At 35.5% G+C, this 21164-nt stretch overlaps 1 protein-coding gene across 1 annotated transcript in view; it reads left to right on the top strand.

The window, feature by feature from the left end:
• Positions 1–21164, top strand: part of klhl4.L (kelch like family member 4 L homeolog) — an 84544-nt gene that overhangs the window by 27671 nt on the left and 35709 nt on the right. The window contains exons 2-3 of the mRNA XM_018229935.2: positions 15467–15640; positions 19505–19641. Of these exons, the coding sequence (XP_018085424.1) occupies positions 15467–15640; positions 19505–19641 (311 nt within the window). The remainder of the gene's footprint in view (positions 1–15466; positions 15641–19504; positions 19642–21164) is intronic.

Genomic DNA, 21164 nt, shown 5'->3' with positions numbered 1-21164 from the left:
AGTTTGTTTTACAAATTCTTTTGCATTTATGTATTAAAAAAAAGCATGTCACGTTCTGATATTCACATCGCTTTATGAAACCAAGAAACATTTACTTCTTTTACATGACTCAAGCTGTCCACAGTTACTTGATTCACAAAATAAAAGATAATACAATTTATTACTTTTTAAAATATAATCTTTCAAAGATTCAAAGTTCTACAAAACTATAAAGACCATCATTTTTAATTTATTCTAGTGTGTTCCAGTGTGTTTAATGTGTGGATTGAAAACACTTCCCTTCTTTTAAGTAGAGGCTCTCTATTAGTACATCTTTAAGGTGGCACTGATGCAATAATAAATTGCCAAAGTGTATTTTTTTTGCTGCATACATGAAGAAGCATTTTTATAATTAATTGGTATGCTGGCAAATATTGTGGCATAGTACCAGAAAAGTCATACATGGAACGTATGTCTCTCCCAGAATGGTCTATGAGACAGATGGGATATAGTTCTTTGTTGCCTGGTCAGAACAGAGAGTAGCCTTGGCATAAATAGGGCATGAGTGTTCTGTGATTTTATTTAGAGGTGTATATCTGGGTCATTGGCTGCTGCATAGGTGTGTTAAGAACTGAAACTCAGAGAAAAATACATTTAAAAAATAAAATTTTATTGCAGGTCCTGCACACGCCCCAGGAAGGTAGGTTTGCCACTTGGCTGGTATTGTACTAGTCTGACTGATGAAAATGATGCTTTGATACCAATGTTAATAATAGGGAACAAAGGTAACAATATAGGAAGGATTTTATTGTTTCCCAGAAAACACAGGTAGGCAGTACACATTCCTTAAAATTAATTGAAAAAAGAATTAAGAACTAATTAAGTAAGCTGTATAAAAATAGAAGAATGTGTATTATCCAGAATGCTTTGGACCCGGGCTTTTCTGGATAGGGGATCTTTCTGTTATTTGAATCACCTCACCTAAAGTAGAAAAAAATAGTAGAAAATACAACTGCTGCAGCATTTCCTTATTGCAAAAGTGAAATGTTGAATTTATTAGGCCAGATAAACAGGCTTCAATTATTTACTCTTGCAATATGGCAGTGCTGATGTGGTGCATTTTCTAGTACAGGTATGGGATCTGTTATCCAGAATGCTCAGGACCTGGGGCTTTCCGGATAACAGATCTTTCCGTGATTTTGGATCTTCATGCTCTAAATCTACTATAAAATCATGTAAACATTAAATAAACCCAATAGTCTGGTTTGCTTCCAATAAGGATGAATTATATCTTAGTTTGGATCAAGTATAAGATACTATTTTATTAATACAGAGAAAAATTGTGGATTATTTGGATAAAATGGAGTCTATGAGAAATAATCTTTCTGTTAACAAAATGCTGAAATTGGGAGAAAAAACCCAGCAGAGCAAAAAAATAGGTGAAATTCTTTTTTTATTATTTATCAAATATGCATGACAAGACAACAAGGCTTTCATGTATAATTAATTGTGTTTGCAGTTTCCCTGCCTCAAAAATGGTTTGTTATTTTACTGCATATTGAGAAGGATAAAATAATATTCCATCTTTATTTTGCATGCAGAAATTCTCTCAACTGCTTTAATCCTTCTTGATGCATGAAGGTCAAAGGCTCAAGGTTTTTATTGCCTTAAGTGAACTATGCACATAGTGATTTGCTGCTTTTCTGGCTGTTAAAGTTATTATTTTCGTCTATGTTTTGTAGAATCTTTCAACATTGGGTCAGCTTACTTCATAGAGAAGTAATTGTTAGAATGTGGGTATAAAAATCTTGTGCTGGGGTATATACAGTATTACAGTATCAAATATTATCATATATCAAAGTTTAAAAACATTCGGTATAATTTACGGAAAGCTCTGAAAACAGGGCTAACGATATTGTCTTTTTAATAATTGGCTGTTTAGTGCATGTTAAAGATGGCCTGGTTGCTAAAGTGGCCCACAGATAGGATTATGAGTGTTCTGCGCAATGGTCTAATGTTATGTGTACTTGAACCCCTAAGTATCCACCAATAGTGATGGGTGAATTTATTCAGCAGGCATGGATTTGCGGCGAATTTCCTCACATTGCCACATGCAAATGCTTTTGCGAAACTGCTGTGAAAATTTGCTGTGGAAAAAAAAAACCAAAAAATTGTTGTGCGTCAAAATTGTCACGCACATAAAAATTGTCACATGTCAAAGTAATTTTGACTCTCATTGACTTCAATGCATTTCACCAATTTTTTTGCCGTTTCAGGAATTTTGAGAATTTTTCGGGGAAGTGAAACGGGACAGTTATCCACCAACTATTCACCCAACTCCCCAAGCACTCTCAGTGCATGTCATTTGATGGGGGAAGTTAAACCATGCAGCAGTGTCTGGCCTGCCTTAACCCTGGGCCCCCACAGATATGAGAATCTGCTTCATGTTATTTGTGCTACTTAGGAAGGATCTCTTATATCCTGAGGTGTGAGATGGATGATGAGTCAATTTGAGGGACTAACAAAAAGTGCAAGAAACAATAATGTATCTTGTTACAGGTATGGGATCCATTATCCAAAAACCCATTATTCATCCATTATTCAGACAGCTTTAAACCATGGGAAGGTCATCTCATTTTTCTCTGTATTAATAAAACAATATCTTGTACTTGATCCCAACTAAGAGAAAATTCATCCTTATTGGCGGCAAAACTATATTTTCGGGTTTGAATAATGTGTAAATGATTTTTTAGTAGATTAGGGGGCACATTCATCAAGCTCGGGTGAATGAATAGAGGGAAAAAAACTCGAATTTCGAGTAGTTTTTTGTGCTCCTCGACTATCGAATTGGCGTAAATTCGCCTGAGTAGAATGATTCGAATAGATCAAGCGAAAAACGCTGCAACTATTCACCCATTCAATAGTCGAAGTACTGTCTCTTTTAAAAATACTTTGACTGCCTACTTCGCCAGATTAAACCTACAGAATTGCTTTAAAAGCCTATGGGAAAGTCCCATAGGCTTTTTTTTGATCGAATAAAAAGGCATTCGATTGAATGAAAATCCTTCGATCAAATATTCGATCATGCGACTATTCGCCGGGAGAATATTCGCCCATTCGACTATTCGCCAGTGCGTAAATTCGCCCGAATTCCCTATTCGATTCTATTCCCCAGTCGAACTTTGAGGGATTTAACCCCTCAAAATTCGACCCTTGATACATCTGCCCCTTAAAGTAGGAAGACCCAAATTACAGAAACGCCCTTATCTGGAAAACTCCAGGTACCAAGCATTCTAGATAATGGCTCCCTTACCTGTACCACAGTCTAAAAGCAGATTGCAGCATAAACCTGCTCCAGAGTTATAAAAAGATTCAGTACTTACAGTCTTTGACTAGGATGGATCATTGAGCAGCTCAGAATCAGAGTCGTTGATGCCACTGGAGCTTATCGGAATCATTGATGACACTGGAGCTTAGCAGACATAGACACACAGTGCTTTATCATCTAACCAGTACCATTACCTGTAACCTTGAGACATAAAAATAGATTGCCTGATTAAATCTCCAACATTACAGAAATGCAGCATTAAGTGAGGTATGTACAAACTGAATAAGACTATCTGACAATGGTATGTCTGTGAAAGATTGAGTTAGTATGTACAACCTGCATGACTGATTCTGGGAGAGAATTCCACATCTTCACAGCTCTTACTGTAAAAAAATCCCTTCTGGATATTTAGCCAGAACCTCCACCCATAACTCTTAAGCCAGCTTTGCTTTCTAACATCACCTCCTCCTGCCTAACAAACAGACATACCCCTCCTCCTTTTCTATTGCCTCTGTCCCTCCAAAACAAAGTATATCCACTGATATTAATTGCCCAGTCACGCAATTCATTCAGCCATGTTTCGGCCACACCAATCACATCATATTTTCCCTCCAGTGCCAGCACCTCCTGCTCTCCCATTTTACCAGACTCTTTGCATTTGAGAACATACATTTATTACCGGAATCAGCGCGAGGATTTTTTAAATACAACATGTGGTCCTCCCTGTCCTTAACAGTACCCCCAACCAAATCTCCTCCCCCATTTTCCCTTCCTATCATCTAACCTGTCTTCCACAGAATCCTTTAATACACCCTCCCCCCCATGCCTAGCTGCACCATCATCATTTGTCATTGGTATACATGTGTACCAAGACCACTGGGTCTTCCCCAACCCCACCCAACAATCTGTCCACTTGTTTCAACACATGCCAAACCCTATTACCCTATCCACCTTTCTAATAATTGAATCCCCTGTAACTAAAACCTGCCTTTCTTTTCTTGCACTACCCCCACCATCCTTATTAAAATCACTGCCTTCCAGGGTGCTTTGACAGTCAGCCTGCTACATACATGCCAGTTCAGAGCTGTTCTCACCCAAAATGGCAAATCTGTTTTGGACCAGCCTCTCACATTTCTGTCCCCTACTTCCTTTCTTGACTGTCACAAACATATTTCCCTCATTTGCCTCCACTACCCTCCTCCACCCCCACTATACAGGCCCCTGCCAGTGGTTGTGAGTCTCCTTTCCTCCACCATGTCTGCTGCCATGCTCAGTGCTGCAAGTTCTCCACTTAGCGTCTGCAGTTCAGATTCCAAGATGAAAACCCACTGGTATCTCTCACACGTAAATAGAGCATGGAACTGCTGCTCCAACACCACAAACATGTTAACAAGACACACACTGAGTGATACCGGCAAACCCACTTTTTATACATATTTACACTGGGTACTTACAGTATCCCAGCACATTTACTTAGGGTCGAATATCGAGGGTTAATTACCCCTCGATATTCGACCGTTGAAGTAAAATCCTTCGACTTCGAATATCGGAGTCGAAGGATTTACAGCATTTCCTACAATCGTACGATCGAAGGAAAAATCGTTTAACGATTAAACGATTAAATCCTTCAAATCGAACGACTCGAAGGATTTTAATCCATCGATCAAACGATTTTCCTTTGATCAGAAAATTGTTAGGAAGCCTATGGAGACCTTCCCCATAGGCTAACATTGATGTTCGGTAGGTTTTAGGTGGCGAAGTACTTGGTCAAAGTTTTTTAAAAAGAGACAGTACTTCGACTATCAAATGGTTGGATAGTCGAACAATTTTTAGTTCGAATCGTTCGATTCGAAGTTGAAGTCGTAGTCGAAGGTCGAAGTAGCCAATTTGATGGTCGAAGTAGCAAAAAAAACATTCGAAATTCGAAGTATTTTTTCTTCTATTCCTTCACTTCACTTCCTTCGAACTAAGTAAATGTGCCCCTTAATTCACATGTAACACTCGCTGTGCAGACAAAAACATATTGAGGCATCAAACCAAAGAACACCAAGCCTGGTAGTAAAAAAATAACTGATTATCTACTTCCCCTTAATAGGCAGGCAGAGAGAAAGAGAGGGAAAATTCTGTTAGCTACCAACAGTAAAAAACAACCTCTTGTTAACTTTAAAACACTTGCCCCTTAGGAACTATATCCTAGACAAAATAGATAAAGTAAATGCACCAAGTGTATCTTTCAGCTTACCCCACAACAGAGAAAATAAATAATTGTTTAGTCAGGTAACACTCAAACACACAGCAGTCAGCAGTTACAATACTTACTCCCTCCTTGCACCCAGCACTCCCAGCATGCACAAACACCAATGCCTTTAGGTTTTTAATGCTGCTAAACACGTTCACATGTAACACTTAGCTCACATGTAACACTCGCTGTGCAGACAGAAACTTATTGAGGTATAACACCCAGATCACAAGGAAGTTGCATTATCAAAAAAATCTTTTATAGCTGTAAAATGTGCAGTAATGCAGCATAACAAAACATATTACATCTATCACAGGTATGGGGCCTGTTATCCAGAATGCTCGGGACCTGGGGTTTTCTAGATAACAGATCTTTGGATCTTCTTCATACCTTAAGTCTACTAGAAAATCATGTAAACATTAAATAAACCCAATAGGCTGGTTTTGCTTCCAATAAGGATTAATTACATAGTTTGGATCAAGTCCAATGTATTGTTTTATTATTACAGAGAAAAAGAAATAATTTTAAAAAAATGTGGATTATTTGGATAAAATGGAGTCTATGGGAGATGGCCTTTCCGTAATTCTGAGCTGTCTTGAATAATGGGTTTCCGGATAACTGATCTCATACCTGTACACAGCTTTTTTTGTGACACAATGTTATTCCTTAAAAGGGCTTTATCCAGCTAATTCAAAATTGTCATGTCTAAAGTCATGTCAACTAAATATCTGCTGCTTTTTTCGAGTGCCATTATGATTTATTTTTGTTTCATGTTTTTAACAAAATAGTGCAGATGTTATTTTGATGATGTGTGCTGAAACAATGTAATCCTGACTCCAAAAATTTGCAACGCAATCGCTTTCAATTAATCAAAACACAGACACGTAATATCAAATGTTTCCAAAAATTGGGTGCAAATGTACCAGATACATTTGCCCCTCATGGCTGGCATTATGCTGGAATTGTGGGTGAAGCACTGCATTCTGGGTAAAATACATGGTGAAAAAATGGTATTGTAAATGAGCCCTTGTGTATGGTGAGTCCTCCACATCCCCTTTTAAAAGGAAAGAAATGTGTTCTTGCCTTAACATAAATAAATCATGTTTTTTTTTTTATTTACCCAATCATCCACATTTGATTATTAACAAATCAGCCCATAAACCTTTCCCATTTCCATAGTTCAGGACTGTTCTGCATAAACTGGGACCATCTTGGGATTTCGGTAAGTGCTTTTAGTTTAAGAATTAAAAAGGTTATTTTGGGTATGTGTTTTATGCTGCAATTCTGAATAAATTATTCACCAAGTATCTGTCCATAGAGGACATAGCGCATTCACAGTGTATGCCACAGCACTTGTAGCAAATCACATGTTATTATGCACTTTATGCTTTCTGTTCTCTCTTGCATCGATAGAGAATGAAAAATTTGTCATTGTCAATTATTATAATATCATTTGATATTATCTGTCACCTAAATCAAGCCTATTGATATTGTAATATAATATATTAAACATGAGGATTTTCAGAACTCTTATCTTACATTTTCAAATACTTCTGTTTTATACTAAAAATGTGCTCTCCAATTCCATTTTTAAAGATTACACCTGGCAATGATGAGAAAGTATTTTGATTTCAAATTGCTGAAGGTTTCAGACTGCTTGAGCTGAACACTTATTTTCCTACAAGAAATCAAATGGAACACAGAAGGCATTCTTTTTGCTTATAGAAATACAGCCTACAGTATATGATTGTTTGTTAAATTCAACCAACTCTGTAAATGTGTTTTCTGTCTAAATTTGTCATGTTGACTTCAGTAGGTTATATCGGGTATGAGGTGATGTAAAACAATAGCTTTTTAACAAAAGTTACATATATTAAAAGACTGACATATAAAATGCACATATTTATAAATAAAATAGTTAGCTCTTTGAATTGAATTATTTCCGTGGTGTGGATATGTGTCATTCAATTATCTACAATGGCTTCGCTTATAGTTAGCAATCGTTTTATAACTACTAACATTAAAAAGCATCCTGCACCCTCTTCACAATTCACACAAACTCATTCATACTCATAATTACATTAGATACTTTGGCACAGTTATCCTTTTGATTGGACTCCCAAACACATAAACGATGGAAAAAGGCAATACCACCATCCGAGTTTTTGTGTGCAACATCTTTATTCGCTTTTATAGAATTGTCTCTAGCTGGTGGGATTTGTCATCCAGTGACAATTCAATGACAGTCCAATGGCAATGTAGGTGATTTAGAAAAAAGTGTTTTGCCTTTATGTCTGTCATTTTACTCATATTGTATATTATCTTTTCTGTCTCTGTTTTCATTCATTTCCCATACATCAAATTGACATCAAGGGTGTATTAGACAGAGTAATGTTCAACTACCTATAATATATGCTTTATATAGGGATTATAAAGTCATAACTGTTCACTGCTATTCCTATACAAAAATCTTATAACTAATAATCCCACATTAGGCCTTGCACTGTATTTTGATTAATTTCACAGATATCCACCACAGAATACATTCCAACCTTTAACATACAGATAAAGTTTATGAAGTTAGGTAATTAGATTGATCCAGTGAACACTTCTATAATCTGTTAAATTCTTTCAGTTCACTTGAAAAAATAATACCAATACATTACTTTATCAAAATACTAATTTTTGTGATGTTTTAAATAAAAAGTCAGACCAAACTAGAATCCACTATTTACCCTTATTTATTATTAAAAAAACAAAAAAAATTGGATGAAAAAAAACCACGACTTTTTCAGATTGTCCTGGAAAAATCAAAATGTTTCTGATTTGACACCCAAAAAGTCTGAATTTTCTGTGAAATCAGAAGAATCGACGGAAAAGCCTGAAATGTTCGGATTATCATATGAAACCCAGCACAGACCATAATATCTTCAAATTGCAAATAGGACCTCTGCCGTTGACAGGACCTCGACAGGTTGAAGATGGAGTATTTTCAGATTCTGACTTTTTACATCCTAAAAAAACTAAAATTTTTCGAGTTTTTTGGCATTCAGCCTTTAATAAATAACCCCCAAGAGATTAGTTTGAATCCCAAATCCTTCGTAATGTATCTGGACAAACACAGAACTAAATCTGAATGACAGGGGGCAGGTGGAAATTGGCCAAATTAGTAAGATTTTTGCATTTTGTAAGGTTCAGATCAGCCAGGCTCTTGGATTTGGCCGAATCCAAATCCTGCTGAAAAAGGTTTGGAATCAGCTGGATCCAAAACTAAATCCTGAATTTATATAAGATACATATTAAATAAGATTCAAAGAAGAATTCCAGCAACATGTCTTTTTTCATTTTCAGCATTTCATTCTTTTCCACAAATCTCTACAAATTTGTGGTTTTCATAATTATTTTTAAAAAAATATGAAAAACAACAAAAAACATTAATACAAATTCTGCCAGTTAAAAAGTTGTTGCAGTCCTATAGAAGTCAGTGGGAGCTGCTCTGATCCTATTAGACCATTTTAAATCCATTCTGATTTTTTTTTGCTAGGAATTGTTAGAAAAACTCACATTTTTAGAAAAGGTATTCTGGTTTTTTTTAGTGCATTATTTTATATTCACACTTTTTTTTGATAAAAAAATATGTCACATGACATGTTAATTTAGTCATGGTTTCAAAAACCTCTGAAACCACTAAAATCCAACCTTTGATAAATAGGCCTCCAAACAGTTTCCTGAAGTCAGGTTTCCTGACTGACAAGAATACTTTTAAATAAGTTAATTAACCTAACATCACTTGCATAGTCCCAAGAAGAAAGAATTTATATGCTACTTGCTTCTAGGGAATGTGAAATGTAACCCTTTACTAAGCACTAAGCATTTTACTTATCCTGTGGGAAATCATCTTGAACAGTAAACTAGCAATATCATCTATAGAGTAAGAATAATTTATTATACTAATAGTAAAGCCAAAAGTTGTTTCCTGACACCCAAGCTGTCATAGGCAGGTGGGAAATTTGGGAGTTGAGCCTTTTTCTGGATGCTGATACTGGCTTTTTACATTTCTAGTCACTTTGTCTGCTGAGCCATAAAAATACCGATTGTTCTAGATCACATGCTTAGCATTTCTGTATTTAAAATGAATATTCTGTATAAAGTACAGTATCTTGCTGTACTTTCTGCCTTTTAACCATTACAAATCAAGTAAAATATAATAAATTTATGAAAATATAGTTGTGAAGTCTGTAACCTTTTCATGACTAACCATAATTTACCTAATGTATTGGCCTTGATAAAAATATTTGCTCACATGGGTATTCATTATTTCTATTTGAATTGCATTGTGAATAACTAGTGAGCAGTAAACAAAAAAAAAGACAACCTTGTTGTGAGTTTTCAAAAGTAGACATTATGTTAATTTTCCATTCTATTTTTGAATCTCTTCAACAACTCTCCAGCATTTGATCAGATGCTATCCTCACATTTAATAGCATGTGTCAGAAAATAGAGAGGATAGAGATTATATTAAGTCTTGTTTTACAGCCTCAAAACAAAATGCAGCTTCAGGTGTGTGGCATAGTTTTAAAATATTTTGCCTTTCTATTCTAATATATTCTAATAATATATTACACTAATTATTATTTAAAATTGTAATAGTCAGTTTAATGATTATTTAAAGGAGAATTCAACCCTAAAGTATACCCCCTACCCTACATAGACCACCTCCTTCCTCCCCCCAGCCTAAGCTTTACCCAGGGCAAATGCCCCTTATGTTTTACGTACCCATGGGAGCAGATTCAGGTATCGGAGTTCACAGGCACCACCTTCAGCTGCTTCGGTAATCTTCAGAATGCGACTGGAGCTTCGTCAATTTTCTTGAGTTTTGCAGTTGTCGCAAAACAGAAAAATGCTCCAAATGTGCATGTCCAGCCACACCGGTCTCAGGGTAGTCTATGTAGGGTAGGCGGGGTAGGGTTTTTTTAATGTTAGGGTTGAATTCTCCTTTAAAGAATATCAGTATCTATCAGGATTTACTTGACAGTCAAATAAAACAGCAAAAATCATATATTAACATGCCTAGAATCTGCTATAATTTAAAAAAATAGAAATAATAATTATAATAATAATTATAATAATGGATAGAAATAACACTAAAGAGTGTACACTATACATTGGTTTAAATATGTTCATGATTTTCAAATATTTTGTATGCATTATTCCCTCTTGAAACAATGTACTATTGATAGTATATTCCAGTATCAGTTTATTTCAGGAAGATTGGCTGTAACAGCAGCAGTAGATTGGCAGCACACCATCCCTTCTCCAATTGAAAAAGCTGGAGGCCAACTCTGTTTTTAAGTTGACACTTATCTAACTGGCAGGCTAGATATTGCACTTCTTTTTTAAGCACTGATAATTTTCCATAAAAATCAACAAAACCTGGTATCATATAGTGACCTAAGGGAAATTAATATCCTGGAAAACAGCACTTATTTAAGAATATAATTTGGTTTTTCCTGCAGTCTATATTACCAGTAGGGTATTCTATTAATTGTCTGGCTCAATTGTTTTTTGGTTACAGTTTCAAAAGATAAATGCAATGTTACACTGTAATTACAGTGTTACACTGTAATTACATGTCAACCTGTAGTCAGTAAGGTTCTGTTTTTTTATCAATGAAAGTTTATATTTAAATACAGACTGGGGATTGCAGTAAACACATTTTGCAATACTCTGCATTTGACTACAAGTTGGGACTGTCTATCCTAAATAGAGACCACCAAATCACTATTGAATTATTTTTACTTTTACTGACATTTTTTTGTGCTTCTAATGCGTTGTTCTTGTTTACTGGTTGTGCATGTACAATTGTGTGTGTTATTTTAATTATTGGTTATTTACATGCTACATAGATTAATCCTATGCATATTGGCTATCACACTGTCCAGAAGACCTCTGTGTTCATATTCATGATATTGTATCTTGTACAAATCTTATAATTTAAAGGAAGGGTTTTGCCAAGCTCAGAATATCATACAGCTAAACTGTTAAATTCAGTATCGATTTTTAGTTTGGTAATTTCATGTAGAAAGATATATTTACCAATTTTGAATTCAGCAGACTGTGTACTTTCCAAAAACATGTTTTTTTTTTTGGTATCAAGTGACTTTATTGCCACATTTCCCTTGTAGAAAACCACATTTTTCTAGTAGAAATAAATCTAAACCAACTGGCTGTTACAGTATTTCTACTAGATACTATATATGTAATATATGAAAACATATTTGTATAAAAACCTATGTGTGTTATTTATATACAAAATCAGAACGACAAAAAGGCAACAATGCACACAAACAATGATGTGATACAACACGTGTTTCTGAAACTTTTAGATGCAGATACAGCAGCCTGGCAAGAAAAGAGTTAAGAGAATTGTAGTTTGTTTGTCATTAGCAGGGAAAGATTTCAGAAATAGCTGCAACAATTTAAAGGGGATGCATATTAGGATGAAAAAGTAAAATATGAATTGTGCAATACATGCAATTTCATATAGATTAATTCAAGCTAATGAGCCCTGTAGGCCAGATAAAACAAGTGTGCTTGAAAGAATACATTTCACAACTGAATGTTAGGGTTTTATGTGGTCCATATGTTATACAAATATGGGATCCGTTATCCAGAAACCTGCAATCAAGTTCCATATTATGGGAAGGCTGTCTCCCATAGAATCCATTTTCAGCAAATAATTCCACATTTGCTTTTTCTATGTAATAATAAGAAAGTACCTTGTATTTGATCCCTGCTAAGATATAAGTGATCCTTATTGCAAAACAATCCTGCTGGGTTTAATTAATGTTTACATGATTTTGTAGTAGACTTGAGATATGGAGATCCAAATTCCAAAAAACCCCAAGTCTCAAGCATTCTGGATACCATGTCCCATACCTGTATACTAAAATCCAGGCTTTGGCATAGCAATGAACAGATTCAGACAAGATATAATATTACTGTTTTAATTAGAGACTGAAAATTAGCCACAAGCATTCCATCTAATTCAATCTATAGACATTTTTCTTAAATGAGTGCAAAATATTCCCTCTCATAAAAATGTAGAAATGTGTCTGATGCTGCTGAATATTAATTATAGCAAGCATTATAAAAAGTTATTGTTTTCTTTGGCAAGAAAGAATTTAATTTTTCCCTCAACAGCAGTAGGCCTAGCCATGTGTAAAATATATGAAGATATTATTATATTATCTGTTTAAATAAATGTATCATAAACTAAATCACTAGATTCACTTATTGCAGTTGGGACACAGTTTTGTTGCTCTTAAAGTTTAAGATGAAATTCTCACTTTATATTTCCAGTATAAAAGATGTAAATGTGTTTTGATTTTGTTTGAATATTTTGTAGGATTTATTGGTTTCTTATTTCGATCTTGAATGAGAATGGAAGTTTTGTCTGTTATATATTGTTTATAGATGAAATCAGTTTTCTTTATCCAACTGTAAAGTTAGTCATAAGCTTCCTCTGACTAAGATATTAATTTCCATAATCCCTGTGGTAGTGGGATATAGGCACAGAAAATTAGTATTCAGCAGGGCATGCACTCATCAACCATACAACAGAAAAAAGCAGCAAATGCTGTAAAATGTCCTTAATATTAATCTTTTTATGCTCCATCTCTAGTTTCTTAAACGATACAACTATAGTAGCAAAAAGAAACTTAAATAAGAAGGTTGTGAACTGAATCACAATGAGGAAAAAATGCATGAACATTTTTTTGGAAAAATGTACAAACATGCCACCTAAAAAACTGGTGGCTTAAAGGGGACCTCTCAGACAGACATAAACATTTGTATAATAAAAGTCCTTTTTAAATTAAACATGAAATCCAAATTCTTTTTTTATTAAAACACAATACCTGTTATTAACTCAGCTGTCAATCATATATTGTCTGTCCCGCCTCTATGCCTTAGGCACAGAGGCGGGGCAGGAAATTACTTTCACTTTCCATTCTGCACTTCCTAGGTGTTGCACTCCCCACATTCACCCTCCCTCCTCACCATCTAATTGTGTAGCCAGTGCATGGGCATCAGGTCCCCCATTCTGGCATATAAACAATATTTTGGCATGATGCATAGCTTGCCTTAATAACAATGTTAACAAAATGGCTTCTGCCTACTTGCTGTTATTGTGAATTCAAAGACAAAAAAAACAAGATTTAAATCATTTTTAATGTGCAAGTGAAGTTTTGTTTAATATAACATAGGATTTGGAATTATTTCTTAAGGTGACATGTTCCCTTTAATAATATTTTTAATATGTGGGATTCAGTACTGTATATGTAAAATAAATTCCCATTCAATGTTGATGTACCTAGACCAAAAGCTGGCCAAAGTCTTCAATTTTTAACCTTGAAGCCTAGCTTGGAGGTCAGTAACAATGAAATTTGAGAAAATAATAGGCTAAATGACTGATATAGCACTGTTTTACTATAGGCAGAAAGTACAGTAGCATTGTTATTAGGCATGTGCAGAATGCGCATTTTAGGACAAATACTGAATTCAACACAAAAGATTGTTTTAATAATATATTAGGAGCAGAGGAGTTTAGGCCAGAGGAGTGGAAAGGAATTGACTAACATTGCAAAGCAGGAAGAGAGTCCAACATAAAGATGCCTGGAAAATGATAGAGCAAGGAAATAGCACCTAGAAGGTAATGGAGGATTTAAGGGGCCTTTTCTGATGACCACCATCATATTCTTTGACTAATGATATCATTAGAGGAGAATTAATAATATGTGCCATTAGTACCCAGAAAGCTTGCCTTGTAATATTTATATATCTCTAACCATTAAATCACATGCTTGTTCAATACTAAGTTATTTCCTCTGATCTACTGGGCAATAGATCCTTGTTTGAACCAGGGGCACAGGGGTGTGCAGTTACATATTCCAACTTTACCCCTGTTGAATTCTTCAATCCAAGAAAAAGCTGAAAAAGCGTAAGAGTATTTTTCGGAAATGATGAACAGTCATGAATAGTCATAGTCATGAAGGATTTATTAATTTAAAAAAAAAAAAAGCTTGTCAAGAAAAAGCTGTCGAGGTTGTATACCAGTCAATGGGAACAACTCATTTTTTTTTTTACTAAGTTTACTGGGGGAAAATCAAACTGCTCCTTACAGATGTTCCTAACAGATAAACAAATGACACAACGTGGGATATTTTTCAGCCTCACTGAAAAGTAATGGAAAAATGTGATTACCAACAGTATGCGACTTTTTCCCCCCAAAAAAACATAGCAAGTATATTTTGGCACATAAAAAAAAGCAAACAAGTTTTGTGAATTTTGTAAAAATTCACTATATATAGTAAATAAAGTACCCCTGTTGTAAAATACAAGGATATTATAAGTTACAGAGGAGTTCCGTGACCATATAAAAACATGAGGCCGAAGGGCAGGTCATGAAACTCGAGTCTAAAGTAACTTGTAATATCCTCATATTTTGTATCAGGGCGTAAATTTTACACCTGTAAATTTTAATGCACAAATTTTAGTGAGTTATGTGACAGAAATGACATCACTAATCATATATTATAACCAATGGTATCACTAAGCACCATTTAACGATAAGAATAAGGGATACAAATGCAAAAATTAAAGCATTCATACACTTTGGAAAAAAGGAGTGTGCTGATCCCTTATATTTGTATGATTCACCAATTGATTGAGCACCTCCCTCCAACATGTGTGTGTGTGTGTGTGTATATATATACAATTCAAATGTTAACTATGGTTGGCACATATTTTTAATAGCTAAAAATAGCATACAATGAGCTTGAAGAATCACACTGTGCTGGGTAACAGACACCCTAGACGGACAGTTGAAATCACTACATGTATTTTTTATATCATTGCAGGCTTCACGTCACAAGCAGTTCTCCTAATAGAATGAAGTCCAGTGGTTCAGATGAGTATTTTCAGTCTTTAAACCATGCAGAACAGACATTTCGCAAAATGGAAAACTACCTCCAACACAAGCAGCTATGTGATGTTCTACTGATCGCCGGAAACCTCAAAATTCCAGCACACAGGTATAAAGCCAAGTCAATGCACAACAAATATAAACTAAATAGGATTTTGATCCATGACTATACTATACAAGATGCTGAATTAAGTATAGGTATAGCATCTGTCCAGAAAGCTGCAAATTACAGAAATGTCATCTCCCATATACAGGTATGGGACCTGGGTTATCCAGTATGCTCGGGACCTAGGGTTTTCTGGATAACAGATCCGTAATTTGGATCTTCATACCTTAAGTCTACTATAAATTCATATAAACATTAAATAAACCCAATAGGCTGGTTTTGCTTCCAATAAGGATTAATTGTATATTAGTTTGTGTCAAGTACAAGGTACTGTTTTATTATTACAGGTAAAAAGGTTTTTTTAAAAAAAACATTTGGTTATTTGATTATAATGGAGTCTATGGGAGACAGCCTTTCTGTAATTCAGAGCTTTCTGAATAACGGGTTTCCGGATAACAGATCCGATACCTGCAGTAAAATTTAATCAAATACATCACATTTTTGCAAATGATTTTTTTTTCTATGAAATAATAAGACAGTACCTTGTACTTTATCCCAGCTAATATATTTTCAACCTTTATTGTTGTCAAAGCAATGCTATTGGGTCTATGTATTGTTTAAATTATTTTTTAGTAGACAGGTACAGAAAGACCCCTTATCTGGAAAACCTTGGATCCTGAGCATTCTGCATAAAGAGTCCCATACATGTATAATACTTTGCATTGTGTCCAATGTGCTTGAAAGCTGGTGAATAAAAACTGTAGCTAGTCATAGTCAGTATAAATGTAGCGTATTCAAATGTGGATGCACCAAGTCTATAGCTCTTAAATGGACTGTCTTTCAGCAAAAAATGTAATATACAAGAATGATATTAAAAGCATTTTGTGCATGATGAAAACAATGTAATCATAAGCAACTTTCCACTAAAAGTAATAACTATTGAAAGCACTGTATGTCTCCTACGATTCCTTCCTCTCTTTTCCCCTGACTACTCATGGCATTGCAACTTTGTATTAGTAATCGGTAGCGATGAGTGAATCTCTCCCATTTTGCTTGTGAATCAGGGAAAAATTTGCAAAACACATTGAAGTTAATGGGCATTTTTTGTTGGTGTTGGCAAGTCACAGAATTTCAACATAAACCAATCCCTGTCGAAAAATGTTTTCATCACTAGCAATCAGCCCTCCTCCAGCCATGACCACAGATCCCACAATTTATATGAAAGACAATAATAGAAGTGAGCAAGATATCTTGGGAATAAGATGAAGGAGATGCTGGCAAAAGGAATAGCAAAGGCCAATTTCTGATTTAACATAATTTTAAAAAAATGAACTTGAGATTTGAGTTTAAAATGTAACACAGCTCGTGGTATGTTAGATTCTATATTTCGTTGCACCTGCTTTTCAGACAGGCTAGTAAATGCAGTTAACCATTAAACTTTTTTTATATAATCTTACCCATGTCGTATTACTTTTCTAACTGGTATATATAGCTCTTACAGGGCTACAAGTGATTAGAATCCTCTAACCTTTTTTCTAACTCAGAGCAGACAGTGCAGAGATTGATGCAAGCTGAGCCCTAGGCAATATATTTTTAATAGTATTGTGCTGTAGTCTTTTTAACTGTCATATACGTCAGACTCCTTACTCTGAGGCAAGCATTGCATCTGCACTGCAAATAGTGATTATTATTACAAATAGCCTTTATTGACTATGTGTAACACAGTGCTGCACATGCATTTGACAGGCGGATGGTGAGTAACTAGTTATGTGCATCCAGAAGATCAAAGGAGAACTATCCTTCTCCTGATCGAATCTATGTGCAGATAGAAATTAAGCATTAATTGGAAATATTAGTACTAGCCTTGGTCTTGGATTTGAAGCAAAAAGCCAATTTCTAAGTGGGCGTTGCAGCATTGCAATGAAAACATAAGCTACTCCATTACAGATTTAATCAGGGACATCCTCAGAGACATTTTATCCCTTGGGGACATGACATGTCCCTGGAAAATGGGGACAATTGTTAAGCTCAGACACTGTATACAGATGAAGCCACTTGGATTTGTGAGATAAATGCGTCATGACTCATGGTTAATTGAAGAAACTGCGTTATCTAAAGTCATCTTAACTCATTTAATGCATTTAACCTTTCCATTAGCATACCAAAGCACGAACAATGGTGAATGCTTTAATTAGATGGGATGTTGTGACGCAGTTTTCTGTGTTAAATGAGATAAATGGGATATCTGTGTTTAGTTATTCTGTGTCAAACAGACAAACCAAAGTGGCTGCATCTGTACATGTTCAATATAAATTCAAATACAGGAACCCCTTCTGTGTGTTGGGTCATTAAGTGCCATGTTTACAGTATGCCAGAGGCCTCTACTGGGTTCCTTAATAAATAGTTTGTTAGTTTGGCACACCATGAAAATCAGTGGTTAAAAACGGGGTGCTCACTTTACGGGGCTGCCTGAGATTCCCCATAATACTATCAGAAAATAGGGAAGGGAACAGGGCACACTAGTATTAAAAAATAGCAGTTATTCTATTTCATAATTTTTTTAAATAAATTGAAAAACCCAACGCGTTTCAACCCCAAGCATGGGGTCTTCGTCAGGGGAACATGCAAAAATGTACCTGCATTTATATTTTTTGCATGTGCCCCTGACAAAGACCCCATCCTTGGGGTTGAAATGTGTAGCATTTTTCTATTTGTATTTATATTTTTTAATACTGGTATGCCCTGTTCCCTGCACTGTTTTCTATTACATTCCTTGGGAGACCTTGTGCACTGGAAATTATGTGTGCTGGGTGATTTGTAGCAGTGTGCTTTAGCCTCTTCACTCTTGACAAAATTAACCATTGCTTAAAATATGCATTTAATTATTCCCACACAGCAAGGGGAATGTACAAGGCAGTTGCAGATGCACAGCACAATTTAGTCTTTTGTACAAAACAGTTAGACAGGGTCCAGCAAACACATGCATGACCTCCACAGTGTTGTCTTGGACCTACTGTAAATATTAGTTCCTATATCTTTATATATTCCCATGTTTACAGTCAATGCTGTTGTGATCACCCACAATATTCATATTAATCTCTTTGTGGATAAAATTGATCTGACTTTCCCACAATACTTATGTAATATCATCAATCATATTAAACACATTAATTTTAAATTACATGCTGTTATTTGTAGTCTTGATCAGTGACTGGATTTTTTTATAGCTATAACCCAATGCCTTGTTAAAATCATTAGAAATTGAATAAAAAAAATTAAACCACAAATGTATCTTTTTAAGTTTAAACAGCAAAATAGTGCTATTTGCTTTAGTAATTCCCCCACCATCGGCTGGTTTCATCAATAGTAGATGAAAATCGGAGGGCCAGGAGCACCCTTGGACAAATCAGGATCGAAGAGTGAGCTATTAGTAGTTACAACAATAAACATGTGTCTAATCTAGTAACATCTTTATGCTAACATGACCTGCATTGTGAACTGCTGAGAATGTAAGCTTCAATTCAGTATAGGGCCAGCATACAGTTCATTAATACTGCAGTAGAATGAAAGTAGTCATGACCAGGCACCAGGTTTTGTCATATTTACTTTTCTGTTAGGCCTCAGAAACAGCAATCAGCTTTACAGTGAAAGCACAGTGTGATAACATATAGTTTAATCTACTCAACTGACTAGAAAAAGAGTATTACCATATATCAAAACAGACAGGCTAAGAAAATATTGGATTATGCAATTACATCTCCACAACAGATTTTATTTCTGTGCACAAAGAAAAGAAAATGCTGCTTTTAGTAAGAATGTTGTTCTAATATATGATATAAAATTCTTGTATATATTTCATTTTTAAAGGTTGGTCTTAAGCGCAGTGTCAGATTATTTTGCCGCAATGTTTACTAATGATGTGCGGGAAGCAAAAGAAGAAGAGATAAAAATTGAAGGTGTGGACCCAGATGCATTAAAGGCTCTTGTACATTATGCCTATACAGGTAAATCACTACTGCATACATTTACACAGACATCTCTTGTGTTGAGTGGGCTGCAGCAGTAGCATCAGGCTTGGGGTCCTGTCGAAGACCTAATAGAATAGAGACAGTGGGGCTCATTTATTAACGCAGCGCAGCGCTAAAAAGAGCGCAGTGGCCAGACATTTGCCCAGCGCATGCGAGTATTTAATAATGTAGCGCACGATACCTTAACAGTGCGATTTGTGCGCTAATGTAGACACAAGACAGGTGCGACGTGTGAAACTGCGTATCAGCTGTCGCAGTGCTTATAATAAATTGTGCGCACAGGAAGATACCGCAAAGGTAAGGATTAGTTGTGCTCATGTATGAATGCGCTGCTTTAATTAGTTGCGTCACATATTGCGCATATTGCGTTCACTTAGACGCATCTGCATTTGTTTCTGTGCTAATATTTGTTTGGTTGCAAAGGTGTTTAGCCTACCTGATACCCTTAAAGGAACCTTGGTCAATATAAACATGTTGGGTGGAAGGCGTGGTTAATATGCACTTTACAAGGGTTGTTCATCTTGAATATACTAGCGCAGCTGGGCAGGAATGCGCATTTTGAAGAGCGTTACTATTACGCCACGAAGAGGCAGGCGTAAAAATTGTGGTGCTGTTGCCCGGGTGCAGTTTTGCACATATACAGACGCAAATCTGCGACGGCCGCAGTGCAAGCGCATTGTAGCCACGCCCACAGCCACGCCCCTAACAACCACGGCATCGTTTGCGACATAAATGCCCAATCTTTTGCGCAATGCGCATAAACAAAACCATCGCAAAAGCTCTGTGTTATGCGCAATATCACGCAAATATATTAGCGATCATGCTTGTGATGGCGCAGACAACCTTTTGCGTCCACTTATGCGCTGCGCTGCTTTAATAAATGAGCCCCAGTGTTTTCATTAATGTGCCGCCATGTTTGGTCTTTGCCCTGCTACAAGGCTAATATCACTACTCCAGCAGCTAATGGTAAAGAGATGTAATTTCTTATGGGGGAAGTGTGAGTTTAAAAAAAAAAATCATATGACGTTTTAAATTGAATTTCCTGTAAGCTCATATGCTCACATACAGTAAATACAAGTTTCCAATTGCAGTAACTGGTATTACAAACATGAATGAAGGAGTTATTTTCCAAGTGTCAAGATCAAAGATTCAAGGCATGGTTTAGTGAGGCTCTCAGTAGAAAAAAACCTTTTTAAAATTCTGTCTGCACTATAAAAAACATCTCCCTATTAATCCCTATTCAAAAATTAAACAGATGCCTCCAGGAAAGCACAATAAATCTAAAACAAAGGACAGGGGAATTTTTAAAGGAGAAATCAGTTATTGCTAAATATTCTCATGCAGACTAAGAAGAGCAATATTTGTCAAATCAATATGAGTCACTAAGAAATTCCCATTAGAGTTGAAGGCAGTAATGAATGAATGCTTCTTGAATACTTGCAAATCTATTGTATATTTTTTTTCTCTTAAAGCAATACTGTCAGGGGTTTTTCTGTCTC

This window comes from Xenopus laevis, chromosome 8L (genome assembly GCF_017654675.1).
Source record: "Xenopus laevis strain J_2021 chromosome 8L, Xenopus_laevis_v10.1, whole genome shotgun sequence".
NCBI lineage: Eukaryota > Metazoa > Chordata > Amphibia > Anura > Pipidae > Xenopus > Xenopus laevis.
Note: the sequence above shows the minus strand (reverse complement) of the source record. Positions and strands in the feature narration are given on the sequence as shown.